Here is an 18752-nt window from a genome sequence, read left to right on the forward strand (position 1 = left end):
CACAGAATTAGAATTAGAATACATATCTCTCCGTTCATGGAGAGGGCAATAAAGTCGTCATGTACAGAATATGTAAAACCACTACCGCCAATGGGCACACTGTAATGCGATTCCCTCGTGCTGATTAAATAACTTTCACCACACGAGGGCAGTGTTGCATTATTTATGAATCGAACATCTCAATTATTGTTGTCAGAATAATATTCCCTGTCTTGCCCGATTACTGCCTTAAAATCGCTGTGGCGAATTGGTATTTTGTACAAGTTTTGCTCTGTAGTTTTAAAGAAACTCAAACAGGAAATAACACGTGCGCCGGCGAAGATAAAGCGCGCATGCGTGCTGGGGCCCTTTGTACAGTTGGCGGGAAACAACGTCACGTCATTTAAGAGCTGACAGTCAAGATATCTAGAAGAACCTCGCCAGCTTTTTTGCTTTAAGAATGGTATGGCCTTCCAGATGTATATATGTAGCTGTACATGTCGAGTAGCCATGGTTAAGAAGAAATGGTTGACCACTGAAAACTGCAAAAAGCGACCAAACTACGTTAGCTAACGGCTAACCTATGTTAGACCGATATGGTTATGGAGTCTGCTGGTGGTCTGTAAACGTCATTCTGTTGGTCACGCGCGTGTTTGGTGGCTAACGTTAGCTTATTAGCTAGCTGCAGTGCAGACTTGAACGTTGTTGTGGTTCGCTTGGTTGTTGTAAGGAGAAGTGGGCTTGAATGAGTACTTTCCAGAATATTTTTAATGTACATATAGAAAGGTTAATTAAGATATTGCATTGAACAACGTGCGGTGTGGTCGCAGCTTAGTTCCCGTAGTGTAGTGGTTATCACGTTCGCCTAACACGCGAAAGGTCCTCGGTTCGAAACCGGGCGGGAACAGGTGTGAACATTTATTCATTTTTTAATAAAAACACGCATATAAAAGTTCACCGTTTCTCTAAATCGTTATGCAAGATCAGTCAGGTGATCAGGTAAGGTGTATTTGAGCATGCGGAGATATTACATTTTCATCTCCTGTTTTCACCTGGCGTTTTCTTTCCTCCCTATTCTTAACAGTCTAAAAAGAAAGGACTTAGTCTGGAGGAGAAGAGAAGTCGTATGATGGAAATCTTTTTTGAAACTGTAAGTACATTTTTATTGTGTTCTTAAAGTGCATTGTAAAGTGGAATTGATTTTAATGGGTTAACCTTGTAAGACTAAAACACAATTTTATGTGTGTTGACTAACTAAAACCTTCTCTGACAGAAAGATGTATTTCAACTGAAGGACATAGAAAAAATTGCCCCCAAAACCAAAGGAATCAGTAAGTTGTAATATTTTAGCCATAAGATGAGATTAACACAACTTCATTGAATCCTGAGATTCTGCTGCTTGCTTTCACAGTACTCTACTGTAGGTCTTATGTAATTAATGTTGCCGCACCGGTCTGGCCTGTTTCAACTACGCTTGAATGCTCTTTATCTCTTGGCTTTGTTAAAATAAAACAAAAACATTCTCTATGATTTCATGTGAGTTTTCTTTTCCAGAATTCCCTTCATTGCAGAATGGTTGACAGTGCTGGTAGGGGTCTCCCCGGGCCACTTATTTGACTATGTCTGCTCAACAGTAACCGTGTGTTAATGTGTCTGAGTCTATGCATTGCTGTTTTGTTCCCTGGAACAGTAGATCATTTCACTGAAATACTGTAGCATCTGGGTACTGTGGTAAACCTCGGGTTTTGTCCCAGAGTCCCAAAGTGTTTTCACACGTTTGTGATCTCCTTGCCCAAACTGAGACAATGTTTGTTCATATGTTTGAATGGGGTATCCAGGATGAGACCCCATCCATTTTGGCTGTGGCACTGGCTTGTAGGATTTAGAAAGACTAACACCTGATAACTCTTTACCTACATAAACCCCACCTGAGGCATAGGTGTGGTGTGTAGAGTGCTTTTACTCTGAGAAAGGGTGCAACATAAGCATGTTTGAGTGACTCACACTACAGAATACCTCGTATACCGTGAATATCTTGTATACCGCAGATTCCTGAGACCTTTTGGATAAAGTACAATATTTGTGTGTGTGTGTGTGTGTGTGTGTGTGTGTGTGTGTGGCAGAAGGAAGTCATATTCCCAGATGATGGTGCTGATGAATGTGTGGGGTACAGCAGAATAGCAGTAGATGTTCAGAAATTCGACACTACCCATTTTGCAGCAATGCTCACTTTGAGTTGAGGCTGCAGTATCGGTGGTGGTGTTCAGCCAGACCTGCAGAGAACCCAGTTTCACTGCTTATGATCTGTGCTCTGTTTAAAGGGGTGTGGATATTACTGAATGTAGTACAGCTTCACCATATGTGGAGTGAAATCCTGCAGACAGCAAGAATGAATAACCCTCATTTAGATCTCTGTAAACTCTCTCAAACTTCCGGGGACAGTCTGTTGTGCTTAACAACACACTGCACTCTGTTACGGAATATAAGAGGAACAACAGAAACGAGTGTGTGTGAAATGGGTTTTCTTGTCTGTGCAAACGGTTCATAAGAAGCACTGGTGTGTTCTGAGCCTGAGCCAACTCTCCTGCACCTCATCAGCGCCGATGTCGGTGAAGGACGTTCTTCAGAGTCTGGTGGATGACAACATGGTGGATTGTGAAAGGGTGGGAACCTCCAACTACTACTGGGCCTTCCCCAGCAAGGCCCTGCATGCTCGCAAACGCAGGCTGGAGGAGTTGGAGAAACAGGTGAGGCACTGATCACGACTGCCACCTTCAGCCTTCAGTGAGGAGAGGACCCCACCCCCATAGGGCAGTGTTCCCTCACATCTTGGTATACCACACACACGCTCAAATGTAGGTCAGAATGAACATTAATATTTCATTTTGAATGGGTTAATGCGGGTTTGATTTGCTGTAGCACGTGGAGGGGGGGCGGAGGAGAGAGGTGCTCCTGCAGGCGGTGGAGAAGGCCAAAGAAGGACGGCAGCTGACCGTAAGCGCTCCTCTTCCTCCTTCCTTCAGGAAGAGTCGTGTGGGACTATGAAGGCGGTTCAGTTATAAAATATAAATTATTTAGATTTGTCTTTTTAAATTATTGTTATTATTAGCAGGCTGATTAAATGTCTGTGTAAAATTTAAATCAAAATGTAGTCTGATATGCTAAGGAGTTGTGTGTGTAGGAGGAGAGAGCTTCTCTTCAGAAGGAGCTGGTGAGAATGAGAGAAGAAAGGGAGACGCTACAGGCAGAGCTACAGAAGTACAGGGACTGTGACCCAGAAGTGGTGGAGGAGATGCGTGAGTACCTGCACTTCAACCCTAGTACTGACCGAACTGTTCTCAGATCAGCTCTTACACGCACTAGGACTGCTTTAGCAATGGATGGTCAGAGTCATACTGATCAGAGCAACATCATCATAATATCATAACAGCTGTGATTTAATAATCAGAGGTCATGATATTCAATTTAAAAACGAGGATTTATTTCTGAAAACTAGTCACATAGGTTATGACTCATTACTTTTAAACACAACACTGCCACGCCCCTTTCAAGCAGTATTTGGCCCGATATAAGGACCACTGGCCCGATTACCACCACAGACCTCAGCTACTCATGCTGAATGATTTCCTTTTATTGTAGGGAACCTGAACTTGAAATGGACTTTGAAACATGTACCTTACACCTGAAGAAGAACATGATATCTGCTGCTACCCACCAGTGCTCAATATAATATGGATATTATTGGATGTAATTGGGTTTTTATCCAAGTTGGAAGGTTTTGATAATTTTTTTCTGTCCTGCTGGTGTTGTTGAATCGGGCTGGACCAGAGGATGGATTTCCTTTGTTTACTTCCACTCACTGGCATCTCGGGAACTAACTAAATGACTTGCCAGTGTGTTGACAACAGTCAATAGCAGAGTGCCCGATGGTCTTTATGAGGGACTTCAGGAATTGGCAGACAGGACTATGACAGCCTTTGAGGTCTTAACAAATGTAAAATCTGCACATGCATGAGGAGGCGAACGAGAGTTCCATCACAATGTGTTCAGGACTGCTTGAACGTCAGTGAGACACCTTCCCAGAGACCAGCGCTGGACCCGTTGTGTCCTGTGACGTCGCCACCTATTGGACGTGCGTGGGTACCTCCGGACCTCTGCTACTGGGAAGGTGTTAGTTGAACAATTAGCCTTGGGCTTTTGTAGGTTAGTGTTAATTGTGTCAAAGGCCAGATCACACACCTGAGAACAGGTGTGTCTCTGTTGCAGTGTCGGTGATTTCCCTCATGTAATTGCACCTGCTTTGCAAGGTGAGCAAACCCTGTGTACCTATACAGGTGGTTGCAGGCAGACCTAGTGGCTTCTACTAGCCAGACTCTGCTCCAGTAGTGGAAGGTTGCAGCTGTGAATGGTGGGCTCTATTACACACACACACACACACACAGGAATGATGTTGGATCAGCCGTGTTGGTCCCCCCCCTCTAATCCTCCAGTCTTCTTCCACATGCATGCGTGTTTGTTTTGCATTCCGCTGACTCATCGCTTTCAGACACAACACTGCCACACCCACTGCGAGAGAGGCTTGGGCAGTGGGCGTGGCATTGGGCAGTGGGCGTGGCATTACACGTCTTGGCATTTTCTGCTGCCTCTACTTGCCTGGAGATTCTGTTGCTCTTGCCCTTGTAAGGAAAGCTGGAACAAACCCATATTTTACAAGACCGTGTCCGCCGTGAGAGCTTTGAACAAAGGGTTAACGGTGGAGCACAGAGGACACATACAGCCTGGGTCTTGTTTTCTTCATCTAGACTTCCACTCGGTGAACTTAAATGCTGCGGATCTTTTGCAATTTAAGCAATGCCGTCGGCCTGCGAACGGGAGGGTGGGGGGAACCCCACGCAGTACGTGGGCGGTAAAACCACCTTAGATTATTTATTTTGCTGTTACCGTTGTTTGGTATCTCCAGAAAACTAAAGCAGAAGCTAAAGCAGCATCCAGTTTCATTTGTGTGTGCCCACTCCTACCTCACTGAAGATGAACAGACACCAACACTAACCTCCTTCCTGATTGGGATCTCGTACATGTCCATGCATGTTTGATTTTCGGGGGTTTTTTTTTTTTTTTTCTTGCCGTGATATCAGATACAGAGTAAGAGATAATCCTACTGGTGTGAATTGCACACGTTTGTTTTGCGAGAGGATGTCTGCAGTAACCTCTCCTCACCTCTTTCTTTCTTTCTCTGCCACCATCATTCTTTCTTCCTTACTGCTCCCTGCAGTGGTGTAGCCGGCTGACATTTTCAGGATAACCATCTCCAGTATGAATTTCAGAGCCAAATGTTAATTGCCTGTGCAGAAGCCCGTAGAATAATCGTTTAATTACCTCTTTCCCTGGAGCCCCTGGTTATTTTGTCTAACATCTTGGAGAAATGAGTCTGTATTGTTTACTTACTCCAACTCCCCATGGTGTGATGTTCTGGAATACACTTTCTAACAGCTGTCTAAGTGTTTGAAACAACATCCAGTCGGTAAATCAAAAGGCATCACAGACATAACATCCACAATTTTTCAGTTTAGACTTTGTCTAAACTGATATAACAGCCAGTATGTCCGTGAGGGGCTACAGACACCTTTTTAGATGTGAATTGGAGCTGTTGCTTGGGCTTTTGTGGGAGGATTAACACTACTGCCTTGTGTCATGCTGACGGTCCAGGACAGTACCATGCTTGCACATGGGGTGGATTTATTGATCTGGGTTCCAGCTTGTCTCAACTTGTCTTCAGTCATTGCTGGTACACACAATTACTAGCAACATTGTTGCTACGCAAAACAATATAATAAGCATGACGACTAGTGACCCATCTTGAAAATGGGATTACAAGCTGGACTAGAACAGCATTTTTCAGTTCTGTCACAGAGTTTTATGTCAGGCAGTTTATTGTACTGAAGGTTATTTATTAAAGATTATTGCGAAGTTGGGAATTAATGAAATTTAATACATGCATGCCAATCATATTCTTACTCTGGTCAGTACAATAACTAGAAGATTCTAGATGTTTCTCGAACATTAGTTGCCACTAATAAAACTAGGTTTGAATATTCGGATTCTGTATTCAATTTAGGCAAGTCTTCAGTTTTACATCTAAACACTGAAGTGGACATGTTTAATTTGCTGTCTCGCTTGTATTTCTGAGTTTGGAGCTGTGTAGTGGTGGAAACTCACACAGAGCTCATAGACAAACGTTCCTCATAATAATTCCATGACGCATCTCACAAGACGCATCTCGGCCACAAAGTACTAAGTTTTACAGAGATGGCAGATTAATGTGCTATTTCACCCATGTGGGTTTGGTCCAAAACAATGCAGTGGTGCATGGGTCTGCTGTCCACGGTTATGATGATCAGGTGTTTTACTTTGCTACTCACTGAAGTGGTTTGCTAAAATAAGCGATCTTGTGTCTAGGTAAGGACAACATTACCGCGAAAGAGGCAGTATCCAGATGGACGGGTAAGTCCTCTTTTAACATGACGGAAATAAATCATTTGTGCTGGTTTCGGCTTGAACGAGGTCCCACCCCTTGTTTAAAAAACAAAAAACAAAAAAAAAAAACACCCAGTTTTTCATGCACTCTGCTACAGAATGGATTTTGCATACGGATACCCGGCTGTGACATTTATAGCGTGGCCTATTCTGCACAGAAAGAGCAGTAGTGCTTACAGACTCCATGGAGAGAAGTTAACTGGGGTTGGATACTGGTCCATTGTGGGCTCCGACCGGGTCTCGGGAGGGTCAGCCGAGAATCTACGAGTCCGGTTTCACGTCAGCTGCTAGCACGATTTGTCCCGACTGTGACCCTGGGGTGAGGGGTTATGTTGGGTCTTGGGTCGGGCGGAAGACCTGCAGCGTGGCCTCTCTTGGGTTCCTTACATTCTAAAGATCACGTTACATCTACTTTAACACATCTCATGCACATAAACACTTGTGTAGGCATACAAACACATCCAGCTGTACCGTACATTAACACACCATGAACGGAACCCAATGTTTTTCGCATTAAATGGTTAACATGCACAGAAACTGAAGGGGAACCAGCCTCTGATGTCTAAAGTATTCAGTAAGGAGTGAATCGTAGGTGTCCTTTATTTGATTGGGCTTCTCTTAGTTGCCTTCGGTTAGGTGGCCATTGCAGCGTCCCCATTGGATAATAATGCTGAGGGTCCTTTCTTTGGTGTTTCTCATAGGGCGTATTTCAGCAGGAAGTTTTGAAACGGCGGTTGCCTTTTAATTTATGCGCATGGAATAGATTGTTTTGTAAAATGACAGATGGTTAATAGGGCTAATTATGTTTTTTGTTGTAAATATAGGGAGGTAACTACACAAAAGTGAGTTTATAATCTAAATATGTCTGAGTCCTCTACAGGCTTTAAGCCTGAATCACCAGAACAAAATAGTGTGTATTAAGATGAACTGGTCCTCCTATAGTGTACTGGAGTTTGATGTGGACATGTCGATCCACCAGTAGGGTGGATGGGGAGGTGGGATATGACACGGTTCAAGGTTTGAACATCTGTTCATCTTCCTCCCCTTCTCACCAGATAATGTGTTTGCCATCAAATCCTGGGCCAAAAGAAAGTTTTGCTTTGAAGATAGTCGACTGGATAAAGCGTTTGGGATTCCAGAGGACTTTGACTACATGGACTAACCAAGTATCTTCTATACACACACTCACACACACGTGTGCACACAGAATGTGTGTTGAGACTCCCCATACCCCACATTCGATGGATCGCTGCAATGGACCTGATCCTTTACAATAACTGTGTCATATCTCCGTGAAGAACACAGTTATGAGCCCGGACCGAGCTCTGATGGACTTGCGCTAGTGATTGAATCTCCAGGTTAGAAATCCCTTACGCATGCTGCGTCCTCATACTGTATAACCAAAGTGGAGCTGCTTTAATTGAACCAGCTAAAACTCGTCTGTGCGAAAGGTCACGGTCTCCCAAATGGCCATGATGCTTCTTGCGTGTAAGAGAAGGTACCATGTAAGGTTCTGGCTCTCCGGAGGTTTCCGATACGCCCCTTGGCCAGGTTGACGTTTGGGGCATCTGTTATTGGGTAAATCCAGCCACTCGCAGTGGCTCACTGATGGACATGAGGCTCAGAACTAGGGCTGCTGAAACTGAATAAAAAAAAACACATCAAAAAGGTTAAGAAGTCCTGAACGATCGTCTTGGGCTATAGCGCATAAATTGTAAGCCTTACTGAAGGTATCGAACAAGTCTGATGTTTTGAGGTGACCGTGTATGCAAAGATTGTGGGGTGTATTCTTTGACATTTTGCTTTCTAGACACCCTCTTATCTGTTTTATACAATTTTGTATGTAGCTTATGTTTTAAATTGTATTTCTTTTTCATCCTTTGTGTTTTAGTCTTACGTTGATATGCTCATGTGTCTAAAAATAAACAAATAGCCATCCCCATCTGTGATCTGTGCATAAGCTTGTGATGGCACCGTAGGCCCAGCAGAAACAGGCCTCACCTGGCAGAAATACCTGCAGAAACAGGCCTCACCTGGCGCACGTGGCTTAATCTGTGAGAACGTTTGACGTGAGTGTTGTACAGCTGAGGTGATTTTCTTCCTTCCAGTCCTTTCTAAACTTTACACAATGTATAAGGGATTAAATGTAAACATACCATATTTGATAGTTGTGACTTTAACCTCCACTTTTACCCATCTGTGCAGTGAGAACACACACACACACACACAATAGTGATTACTAGGGGGCTGTGGTGCACACGTGCCCAGAGCGGTGTTCAGCCCTATCCCAGCACCCGGGGAGCAGTTGGGGTTAGGTGTCTTGCTCAAGGGCACCTCGGTCATGGCCTCGGGTCGGGGGATTGAACCCATGACTCTCCAGTCACAAGAGGGTGAATCAAATCAAATTTCACTTGGATCTACACAGGTTATATGACCTTGGAGGTGTTATTGGTTAGGCGTGTGGCTTATAAAAAGGCATCACACCTGGGTTGCTCAAGGACACTCAGAATTTAGGGTCAGAGTGCAAAATCCCTTTACCAAACCAGTACCTACAGGGACAAAAATTAGTTTTCAAAATTCAGTATTTCAGTTCCTGAAATTGCATGACAACTGTTTCTCATTTGCAGTGTAAAAATGTGTAAGTCATTTTGCCAAAGGTGTTTTGCAAGGAAGCCTGTTTGGCTTGTATATGAAATATGCAGGATTAAGATGGCCAGATATTTCCTGGAGAACCTGCTTTTTTAATATATATATATATATATATATATATATATATTATATTTTTTGTCCCTTCTTTGAATAAGCGTTACATACATCGCAATGTTTTTGGTTTGAACACTTCACAAAAATGCCGTAATCATTCCCATCGTTCATATATGCGTATTTATTCTCCGTGTGTAAACTGTATTTGCTCCCACTACAGTGCCATGTGAATAAACGAGGGTTTGCGTATATTTCCCAGGGTCTTGAACAATTTACCGGACTGGTTTGTGTTTCCAGCACTTGAACCTGGAGCATGGTCTCTTGAGATGAGAAGGTGTGTCTCATGGGGACCGGTGAGCTCAGCTTGGCGGTACTGAATGACCCATTAGAGTCTTCTTGGTAGTAACACCCGGTATTGTGGTGTGGCCCGGCAGCTCACAACACTGAATAATGTATTTATTTCTAGAAAGACACAATTCACGGGGCCTTTAGTGCGCACTGTCTCATCCGTGACTGTAAAACATTACTGGTGCAGCCTGGTGTAATTGGATCAGCTTAAACCTTTTTGTGTGTTTTACCACTGTTTTACAACTATGGTCAAAACAAACTCCTAATGAGTGGTATGCACTTAATCCTAAATTACTTTAATATAGATGTAGTGAATTATACACCCTCTTTAAACAGGTCCGTAACGTTTTAATCGTTTGGCCCAACCGTAATCAGAGCGGAACAGCCGCCTTTTAAACCAAGCTTGCAACATTTTAATGATGTTTGCGCATATTTATTATTATTTTACACGAGTGTTTCTGCAGCAGGCCCAGTGCTCCGGCACCGCTGCCGTAATGGCTTGGCTGCCGTCGGCGCATGCGCAGAAGACCGACACTAGGGGCGGGCGAGAGGGAGGAAGGAGACACACACACACTCCAGTCACTGCAAAGCCCTGCGAGAGAGCGCAAAGGGCCAGCATGGCGGGCCGACGGGACTTCCAGCGAGGCAGCCACTGTCACAGGAAAACGTGGATTAACGTACTGGGAGTTCTCCACCTGGTTCTGCACTTCATCCAGCACGGAGGAGCCCAGTTCGAAGGTCCGACCCAGTGTGTGTAGTGGACGGAAAATGTCGGGGTGGGGGGGACGAGCTAGGAGTCTTGACAAGTCGCTGGGCTACATGAGGACTGGCTTTCTTCAACGCTTTTTATGTCTCCAAAGACAGAATGTTGTTAGATGTGTGTTTAAATGCTCGTGTGTGTTAGTGTGTGTACCATATATCGAGTGTGTGTGTGTGTGTTGAGGGAGAGCGGCGGTGTTTTCGCCCCGTTTCCTGTGTAAATATGCAACAAAGCTCTTGTTTGGTACCGAGCTGAGAGGGGAAACTTGGCTCCGTTTAATACTCTTAATGGTCGTACGGGTGTTATTGACGGTACGTGTGTAGTTGAGTGTGTGATATGTGTGTGTTTCTCGGTCTGGGCGTTAAACGTTGTGGAGGAGGAGCGGTGTGTGTGTTTAACCGTCCGCCTTTGTCACAGCGCACAACGAGCCCGACGTGCAGGAGACACGCAGCACCAGCACCGCTTCATGTGGGGTGCAGGCGGGCCGCACCAGCACCGCTTCATGGAGGTGGTGTGCGGGTTTGGAGATGTTCCCCTGTGTTTACACCACCTTTCTCTCTCCCCCCCAACAAGCTCTCACGGAGATGTCCAGCGTGGTGGAGGTCTGGCAGGCCGAGGATGCGGAGTTCCTGGTGCAGTCGCAGGTACGTGAGTGTGGACTACCGTGTGTCCAAACGCAGACTCTGTGCATCAGGTCCCTCTCCTCCTCCTCCTCCTCTCCTCTTAAGTAGTCGTTCACAAAGGCCTCCATCATCTCCCATTGGGTATGGGGGGTGTAGCACGTGCGTTAGGGTCCAGGGCTAACAGGTTAATTTGTGCCCAGTTGATCATACTGCATTGACCAACAAGGGATGAGAACCAAATAACACTGACAGCGTCCGTTTGTTGGTGTGTGGTTGATGACGGCTCGGTAATGAAGGGGGATGTTCTACAGGAGGAGGGAGGCGTGTGACCATCATCATTAGTGGACACCACGGGTTGCTAAACGGACATCAGTAGCCACTTTAGGGACAGAAGGCGACTGCTAAATGTTGCAGACAAATATCTAACGCAACGGTCCCTTACCTCGACTATAAAGTCTTAGCGTTTGCAAAACCGAGAGTTGCTATTTTATTGTTTGCGTGAACCGACCACGTGTTCACGTGGGTTGCACAATGACTTCGTTTGGCTTTTTCCCCTCTTAACCCGTATAGAGTTCACTGTGTTGGGTGAAGTGTGAGGTCCCAAAAGGTTAATTATATTAGGATCCCACATCTTTCAGTGATCCCAATAGGATAATGGGTTATCCTGCTGATTCAGTTTTGTATACGTTTAAAAAATATTAAACTTTTAAGTGCCCTTACTTTTGAAGTGTAGACTTACGAAGTCTCCTTGACTGTAGCTAAAAAACCAAGATTGTTGTATAAATAGAGAAGAACTGTGTTCCTCTTTTCATTCTCAGTTTGATTGTATGTATGTGTTTCATCTAGTCTCTGCTAATGTAACTCCATCTGCGAGATGTTCTTGTGAAGTTTACAGTTGGTCAGTGGCTGTAACCCCAGGGAGGGGTGTTTTGATCACCAGATTGAGCTCAAACGTATCACAGAGCCACAAGTGTGCCAGTCTTACTTGAAAGCTAAATAACAATGTTCTAGTCCTGTGGAGTCAGTAACAAATGAATGTGAATGTTTGAATGTCCTGAATGGTTTTCAGTGTCACTGGTGGGGATGTCACACCCCCAGGTCCCCTTAAACTGATCTAAATACCTGCTGGAGGAAGTTGGATTCAGTGGCTTGCTCAAATGAACAGCTGTAGCAACTGCTGTAGGTTGGATGGAATGCAGCCTATACAGTTCTAACACCCTCTCCCCCCTACACACACACACACACCCAAAGGATACTGTGAGTTAATGCCCCTGTGCCTCTGCAAGCTCATGAGATATAATCCCAGAACGTTAATGGTTTGTTTTATGTTGCTGAGAGTTTGCCGTGCCGTCTCTGATTACTGTCGTGTCATCAGCACGGGATGTTAAGGATTGACCAGGGAGAGACGAAGAGTGCTTAAACGTGTCTTTGGCCATTCAGAATCAGCACCTCAACACACTGCGCACCAAGGACACTTGGGATTTGTAGTTTTTGGTGGTGTGTGTGTGTGTGAGTGTGAGTGTGTGAGAGAGAGAGAGAGAGAGAGAGAGAGAGAGAGAGAGGAGTAGCAGCATGCAGCCACTGTTGGTTTGGTTGTGTTGTGGTTCGAGAGGGACCACACTAAGATGTGACAGAAATTTCCATTTTCAATGTAACTTTTTATGTGCACGTGTATGTATGTGTGTGTATAATATACTATATACTATAGTGTGTATGTATGTGTGTATATAATATATATAATATATACTGTGTGTGTGTGTGTGTGTGTATATACTATTTTGGAAGGCAGTATTTCTATCCTTCTTTCTACGTCTCTGCTTGCTTACCACTATAATGGAAGACTGCTCTAATGTGCTATAATAAGTGTTCATCCTCCATGTCCCTCAGTGAGCGTGGATTACATAACTTTCTAAATGTAGTGCTGTGTCCTTTTTCCCCTGCTAGTGCACTGTGTGTGTGCGCGCGTATGCTTTAGCCCTTTACCTTCATTAAGGTAAATGACAATTTATGACTTAACAATTATGGATCGTCAATCTAAGAAATGTGTTTAATTCATGTTTTTAAAATGCTCAAGGGGATATAAGTGATCGTTCAGATCTTGGCAGGTTTTGATCCTGTATAAGGAAGCCAAATTCCTGGGTATTTTGTGTTGTGGCAAACGGCTACTCTCCATATGCTACATGTGGGGTTAATTGTGTGGTCTGGTGCCCCTGGGCTGAGCTGTAAGCAGCCAGAGTTTAAACGGTGGTCAGTATTAATGTCTGGGATGACGGAGCAGTCTTGCTGGTTTGAGAGTCCTCTGCAGCCCTGGCTGTTCAGGCAGGCGTGTGTGTGCTGGTTCGGTTTGGTCACGGGGGTTTGGTGGGTGTACTTGCGTGCTAATGCGGTATGTAATTGGTGCAAAGGGGTCTGAATTGCATTTGTTGGGCCCTGTGACTTGAGTCTGACTTGAACATGAGTAAAAACCCCCTTGGTTGTATATAGTCCGGAGAGGTCGTAGGCCCCAGTAATAACCTTATGGTTAATAACCCTGTGGTTATTACAGAATGCTGCAGTTTGCTTCTAATGAACCTGTTTTTCCCTGCAAGGATGTACCTCCATATTATAGTTTCATGTGTCTTATGATGTAAGAACAATGTGCCTTTAGAGCTCTTACTAAGTAATTAAGTTGCCTGTGTTTGTGTGTATTCTGTGTACAAATAGCCTGTGATATTTGTTATATTATTTTGGATGCTAGTCTCGTTATATGGTTGATGTTCTCAAATGTTTAAATGTATGTATTTTACAAGTGTCTACCTGTAGAATCTGAAAGTGTGTGTGTGTGTGTGTGTGTGTGTGTGTGTGTGTGTGTGTGTTTTCTCTTCTAGGCACTGGAAGAGCAGCAGTCTGAAAGTGTCCCTCAGGAGGACAGGTGAGATCTGTGAAGAGAGATCTTGCATCAGCTTACATCACACCCCCCACCGCCCCCTTTCCACACGCGTACGCTCTGTGTCCTGCACTGATGCACGCAGTCCTCGTGTAGTTTACACCTAACGTGTTTGTGTGTGTGTGTGTGTGTGTGTTTGACATCGTTAAAAGAACATGAAAACAAAAGAGTAGGTGTAGGTGACCTCGGCGGAAAAAAACAGCAATACCAAACTGGATGCCAGAAAATGTTTTATAGGCGTGCTGTGTTTTTGCAGGCAAACGGAAAATTTGGTGAATAGCATGTGATATTAGAGGACAGAAGAAGAGAAAGGACAAAGAGAGAGAGAGAGAATTTTTGTGCTCTAAGGCATTATTACAGAGGTGTGAGGCAGATGGTTTCATCAGTGTTCATTATGTCTGTGTACTGTTACCTCTATTCAAGTGTTGCTGGGACGTCCCCACCTTCACCAAACAGTCCCGTGTGGAGTGTTCCTACCTGTTCTGAGCGGGCCACGTGTACATTATAAACTCCTCAGCTTTGATTGGCCGTTTCTCCTGGAGATGTCGGGGGAAGATCTCGCTTCTGTCTTGAGCAGACGGCTCTGTGTATTCTCCTGCGCTGCGTCTCTCCGCACGCCTAAAATGGGCACACGTTTTAGACACGCACAGTGTGTGTGTGTGTGTGTGTGTGTGTGTGTGTGTGTGTGTGTGTGTGTGTGTGTGTGTGTGAGAGAGAGCTGTGTTAAACTGGTAAGCTTTGGTCACGGGGAATAAACCACTACTTAATGAGTTCAGTTTTACATTGATATTGTGAGAAACAGGAACTTTAGTGTCTTGAACTTCTGTGACAACACAGCACTGACAACAGGGAGTAGGCGGATGGGTGGTGTCTGAAATGAAACACGGTTAACCTGTGCTGCAGTCAACACCGTCCTGCTTAGCCCTTTCCAACCCTGACCCCGAGAGCGGGTTTCCAACCCGGACCCTGAGACCCGGCAACATCACCGTTTCCTAGTTTCCTACTTGGTGTGGCCATTGTCATGACGGCTGTGCGGACGTGCACGCGTGCAGGCTCAGAGCAGAAGAGTTGTCCCTTTCACTCAACATTTCCCACATCCTCCCCCGAGACGGCCGGGCCCCTCCCACCCTCTCTGCTATCTGTCACCAGCACACGCTGCAGACCCAACGTGTCTTAGCATGGACGGTGGCAAAATGTGCACATCACTGACCGGTGCAGAACCACAATACACACACACACACACACACACACACACACGGGCGTGTACACTCATGAGATCAACAGGAAACATCCTGAATGTTCGACTCTTGTTATTGTAAACACAGAGAATACAGTCTTGACAGGTTTAGCAGAGGTTTTGATTTAGAAATGTGTTTTCTAGGCTAGGTTTTGCTTCAGTGTGACTGTGAGAAACAGTTCAAAGACACACTGGTTTTGTGTTCAGAACACAGAGTCTCGGGTCTGCCCAGCCTGTGGTTGGCATGGGGTTGTGATGGCACAGTGTCGGTCCATGGTTCCCCTTAAAGTTCAAACAGCTATAGAAAACACTATGAACTGGATCAGTAATGATGCTTGTTTTCGCTTCCTGTTTGGTGGGGCGTCTGTGTGACTCTTATACCACACACTCCTGTGTTCTTCAGGCAAACACATTCTGGCTCTTAAAATAGTATTTGCTTCCAGAATACAAGTGACTTTCATCTTTCTTAGCCAAAACTCTGCACTCTGAAAGCAACGACCCTCCCTCCCGAACACACACACACTTGAGGCGTATCCAGGGTACGGAGCGTCTGTCCTGGTTACGCCGCGGTGCACGTGCCTCTAGGAACGGACTCGTGGAATTCCGTCATCCGAGCCGGCTGGGCTCCAATCGCACGCTCGCTTTTCTTAGATGCCCGTAGCCATGGCAACAAGCGGCAGCTCGCAGAGACCCACCGGCGCTGTGCGGTGCTGCTCGTAAAGCCGCTCTCCCGTCAGCCCCGGTGTGAGAGCCACACGGCCCATGCAGCCCTGATGTCCACGCTGGGACCCCCACCCACCCCAGCGTACATCCTGGACGCACGTGGGACCTCTGAGAGGCCGAGGCTGCTCACCCCGATACAGAGCGAAGGATGTGGACGCGTGGAGTGAGAGTTCTCTCATGAGCACCGCCATGTGGAAAAGGGCATGTAATGGGTGTAGGAGAAACAATGAACCCTGTGTGATGGAGTTGGCAGAGCTCTGTGTGTGTGTGTGTGTGTGTGTGTGTGTGTGTGTGTGTGTGTGTGTGGGGGGCGTCTGTGCGCACACTGTGGGTTCATGCGTGCTGTATGCTGTTCAGGCCCACGGTGTTTACTGTGCTTTTGTTTATTTGAATGTGCTTTGGCTCTCAAATTTCAGCCGTTGTATTGTCCACTTTTGGGTTGGAAACGCACGTGAGCGGCGTGGCGTGAAGGCCAGGACGGCCTGGGCCACGCAGGACATGTTATGAGGAATGAGAAGTACATGAAATAAAAAAATCATATACATGGTGACATATGGATCTAATTTATGCTAGGTGATGAAATTATACAGTGCCCATTAAAACAAGGGGGTAAGAGAATTGTGTGTGTGTGTGTGTGCCCCTGTTAGTTTTACAGGCAAAGTCCGAATGTAGATGGTCTGACGGGTAGTCTGACAGGTAGACAGGTTTCCCTGTGTAGCTGTATATGAAGCTACCTTGAGGGATACTGGTGACCTTTGAACCTTAACCTTGCTTGCGGTCTATTAACAAGGGCAGGTGGGCGTGTTGATGTGCACTGATGGAGCCCCTGCTACATAAGGGTGAATACACCCACAACTGAGCTATTAGGCAGGGGAACTTTGGTGACGAGAGAATGTGGAAAGCTAAACTAACCTCCTAACGTACACATAAACCTCAGGGCTATTAATGTCCATGTTGGGAATATTAATGGTCTTGGCAAATGTAAGTTTTAGGAGTTTGTTTACCCGTGCTCTAGTTCACGAGGAAGCAGATCTGCGGTTAGCATTCGTTAGCATCGCTCTTCCATTACCGCCCTCTTGTCGTGATGACTTGATCATAACTTCTACGTGAATCTGGGACCCCTGTGATGGTTCACATTGAGTGTTTTTAGGCTGTTGTGGCATCACTCGGATAAGAAGTGTTTAAGTGTTGACCTGTTGACCTGTTGACCAGCATGAAGCTAAGAGCATGATGCTTTTGTTTGTGTGGCACATGCACATCATTCTTCTGTCTTTCCTACTCGTAGTTTATGCTACACAAATATCTTGGCCTTTAACTGCCTGTAAAGAAGAGAATGCACAGCATAGATCACATTAGCTATGCGCTGCACGTTCTCCGGGCCATTTTTGACTACCCGTCTGCAGCGGTCCACGCCTAGTGTGCATAGCTCTGTAATGTGGTTGGACTTCCAAACCACCGCCGGCACTTTTGTGTTAGTAAAACCCGGTCGGCCAGTTTCATAGTGTTCCTAAACGAATCCAAAAAAATGTGTGGGGAATATTGGAAGCACGTTCTGCATGGGCCGTAAGCCTGTAGGACGGGGAGAGACGCCGTATGCAGCGTGTTGAAGTGCATTAGTGAAACCTATTGTGGGTAAAGGACGCCTGGGTTATTTTTATGAAAGCTGTGTCCATTTGCTGCGTCTTGTGCAAACCTCGATTCTTCAACCACTTGTTTGGTTGTGATTGGATGTTCACAGCTCACAAATGTATCTGATAGGGTCATTTGTTTGAGGCCTCATTTGCATATTCCATTATTCCAGCGCATCATTATTGGCCGATATTGTGATGGAGGATTTATCGTGAAGCTGCAGTATACGCCGTTTTAAATTCATTTAGAGAAGCGCATGTTTGTGGACCGTTGGCCTTTCAAAGAGAAAGCAAATCTTGCACCGTTCACCTTGTGTTATTCCGTTCCACAGTTACGAAGCAGAGGTCATTTAAACACTTTGTGTAACTCTATGTTTGCGTGAAGGTGGTTTCATTATGTGTTTCACACATCGCTGCTGCTCCTGCAGATCTCATGTCACCTCCAGGGTTTGCAGGAAATGATTTCACCACCACGTTTGAAGGTGGGGCGTCGAAAATAAGGCCATCTGAAGATTTCTCAAGGCCACGTCGTTCTGGCCAGTTTGCTGCTGATATTCGAATCGACGTGAGCGTATTTGTGTTCGCGCAGTGTGTGTGTTTATACACCTCCTGCATTAGTGGACGACATCTCTCTGCACCACATGAGCTGCAGGGGCCCAATTAAAGTTTGTTTATACTTTTGTTTTTGTTTATTTAGTTTGTTTGGTTTTCACATATTTTCAAATCCACCCTGACACACATCGCTCACAAGGGTGTAGCCACTAATAGTTGTTTATCAGTACAGTTGATCTGCACAGCTGTTTTATCAATACAGTTAGCATTGGGGTTTGAAATTCATCCTCACCAGGTGCTGTTTGCCTTGCGTCAGAGCGGAGTAAAGACTGAAACACACTCTAGTCAGCAGGCCACACACTCCCTCTCACTGCCTGTGCTGGCTGTTCAGTGCAAGTTGCTCCCTGAACTCTCTGAACCAATGGGAGTTAGCCTGCCTCCCTAAAACCAAGGAGAAACGCTGTTTCTTCCAGTGCTGCTGAGCCTATACCTCGACACCCCAACACACTCCTCTCCTCCTCTCCTCTCTCCTCCTCTCTGCCTTCCTCCTCCTCCACTCCCGTCATCTCTACTCCTATTTACCCCCTGCTGACACCCCTCCAGTGGCGAGGATGTTTTTGGTGTTAGACTTCAGCCCTTGTACATGGTAGGTGAATGCTGATTGGCCCAATTACTGCAGGCAGAGCCTTGAAAATCACCAGCAGCGTGTGATCTTTAGTGTGCGGCTGTGTTTTTGTTT

General features: G+C 45.5%; 2 protein-coding genes and 1 non-coding gene across 11 annotated transcripts in view; all 3 read left to right on the forward strand.

Annotated features, from left to right (window-relative positions):
- Nucleotides 1-315: 315 nt before the first annotated feature.
- On the forward strand, nucleotides 316-8457 carry mnd1 (meiotic nuclear divisions 1 homolog (S. cerevisiae)). Of its 2 annotated transcripts, none has more exons than XM_077016392.1 (8): nucleotides 316-442; nucleotides 1064-1129; nucleotides 1253-1310; nucleotides 2578-2726; nucleotides 2899-2973; nucleotides 3161-3275; nucleotides 6436-6480; nucleotides 7569-8457. In XM_077016392.1, the coding sequence occupies exons 1-8, from the start codon at nucleotides 440-442 to the stop codon at nucleotides 7673-7675; spliced, it is 618 nt and encodes a 205-aa protein (XP_076872507.1). In that variant the 5' UTR covers nucleotides 316-439; the 3' UTR covers nucleotides 7676-8457. The 2 variants fall into 2 exon arrangements, with proteins under 2 accessions (XP_076872507.1, XP_076872515.1); XM_077016400.1 differs by lacking the exon at nucleotides 316-442 and adding an exon at nucleotides 607-887.
- Nucleotides 814-886, forward strand: trnav-aac (transfer RNA valine (anticodon AAC)). The gene has a single exon. It is a non-coding gene; the product is annotated as a tRNA-Val (tRNA).
- A 1657-nt stretch (nucleotides 8458-10114) lies between the features above and the next one.
- Nucleotides 10115-18752, forward strand: part of tmem131l (transmembrane 131 like) — a 32875-nt gene continuing 24237 nt past the window's right edge. For 4 of the 8 annotated variants that reach the window (XM_077016499.1, XM_077016545.1, XM_077016537.1 and 1 more), the window contains exons 1-3: nucleotides 10115-10302; nucleotides 10898-10968; nucleotides 13815-13858. In XM_077016499.1, coding sequence (XP_076872614.1) covers nucleotides 10182-10302; nucleotides 10898-10968; nucleotides 13815-13858 — 236 coding nt within the window. In that variant the 5' untranslated portion in view covers nucleotides 10115-10181. The remainder of the gene's footprint in view (nucleotides 10303-10897; nucleotides 10969-13814; nucleotides 13859-18752) is intronic. The other 4 variants (XM_077016527.1, XM_077016508.1, XM_077016563.1 and 1 more) reach the window with 1 other exon arrangement.

This window comes from Brachyhypopomus gauderio, chromosome 1, assembly GCF_052324685.1.
Source record: "Brachyhypopomus gauderio isolate BG-103 chromosome 1, BGAUD_0.2, whole genome shotgun sequence".
Classification (NCBI taxonomy): domain Eukaryota; kingdom Metazoa; phylum Chordata; class Actinopteri; order Gymnotiformes; family Hypopomidae; genus Brachyhypopomus; species Brachyhypopomus gauderio.

What these genes read in the sequence shown, in the direction of transcription:
- mnd1 (XM_077016392.1), top strand. An exon ending in TGGAAATCTTTTTTGAAACT is followed by an intron (nt 1,130 to 1,252) that starts GTAAGTACATTT and finishes CTTCTCTGACAG; the next exon opens with AAAGATGTATTTCAACTGAA. An exon ending in CCCCAAAACCAAAGGAATCA is followed by an intron (nt 1,311 to 2,577) that starts GTAAGTTGTAAT and finishes GCACCTCATCAG; the next exon opens with CGCCGATGTCGGTGAAGGAC.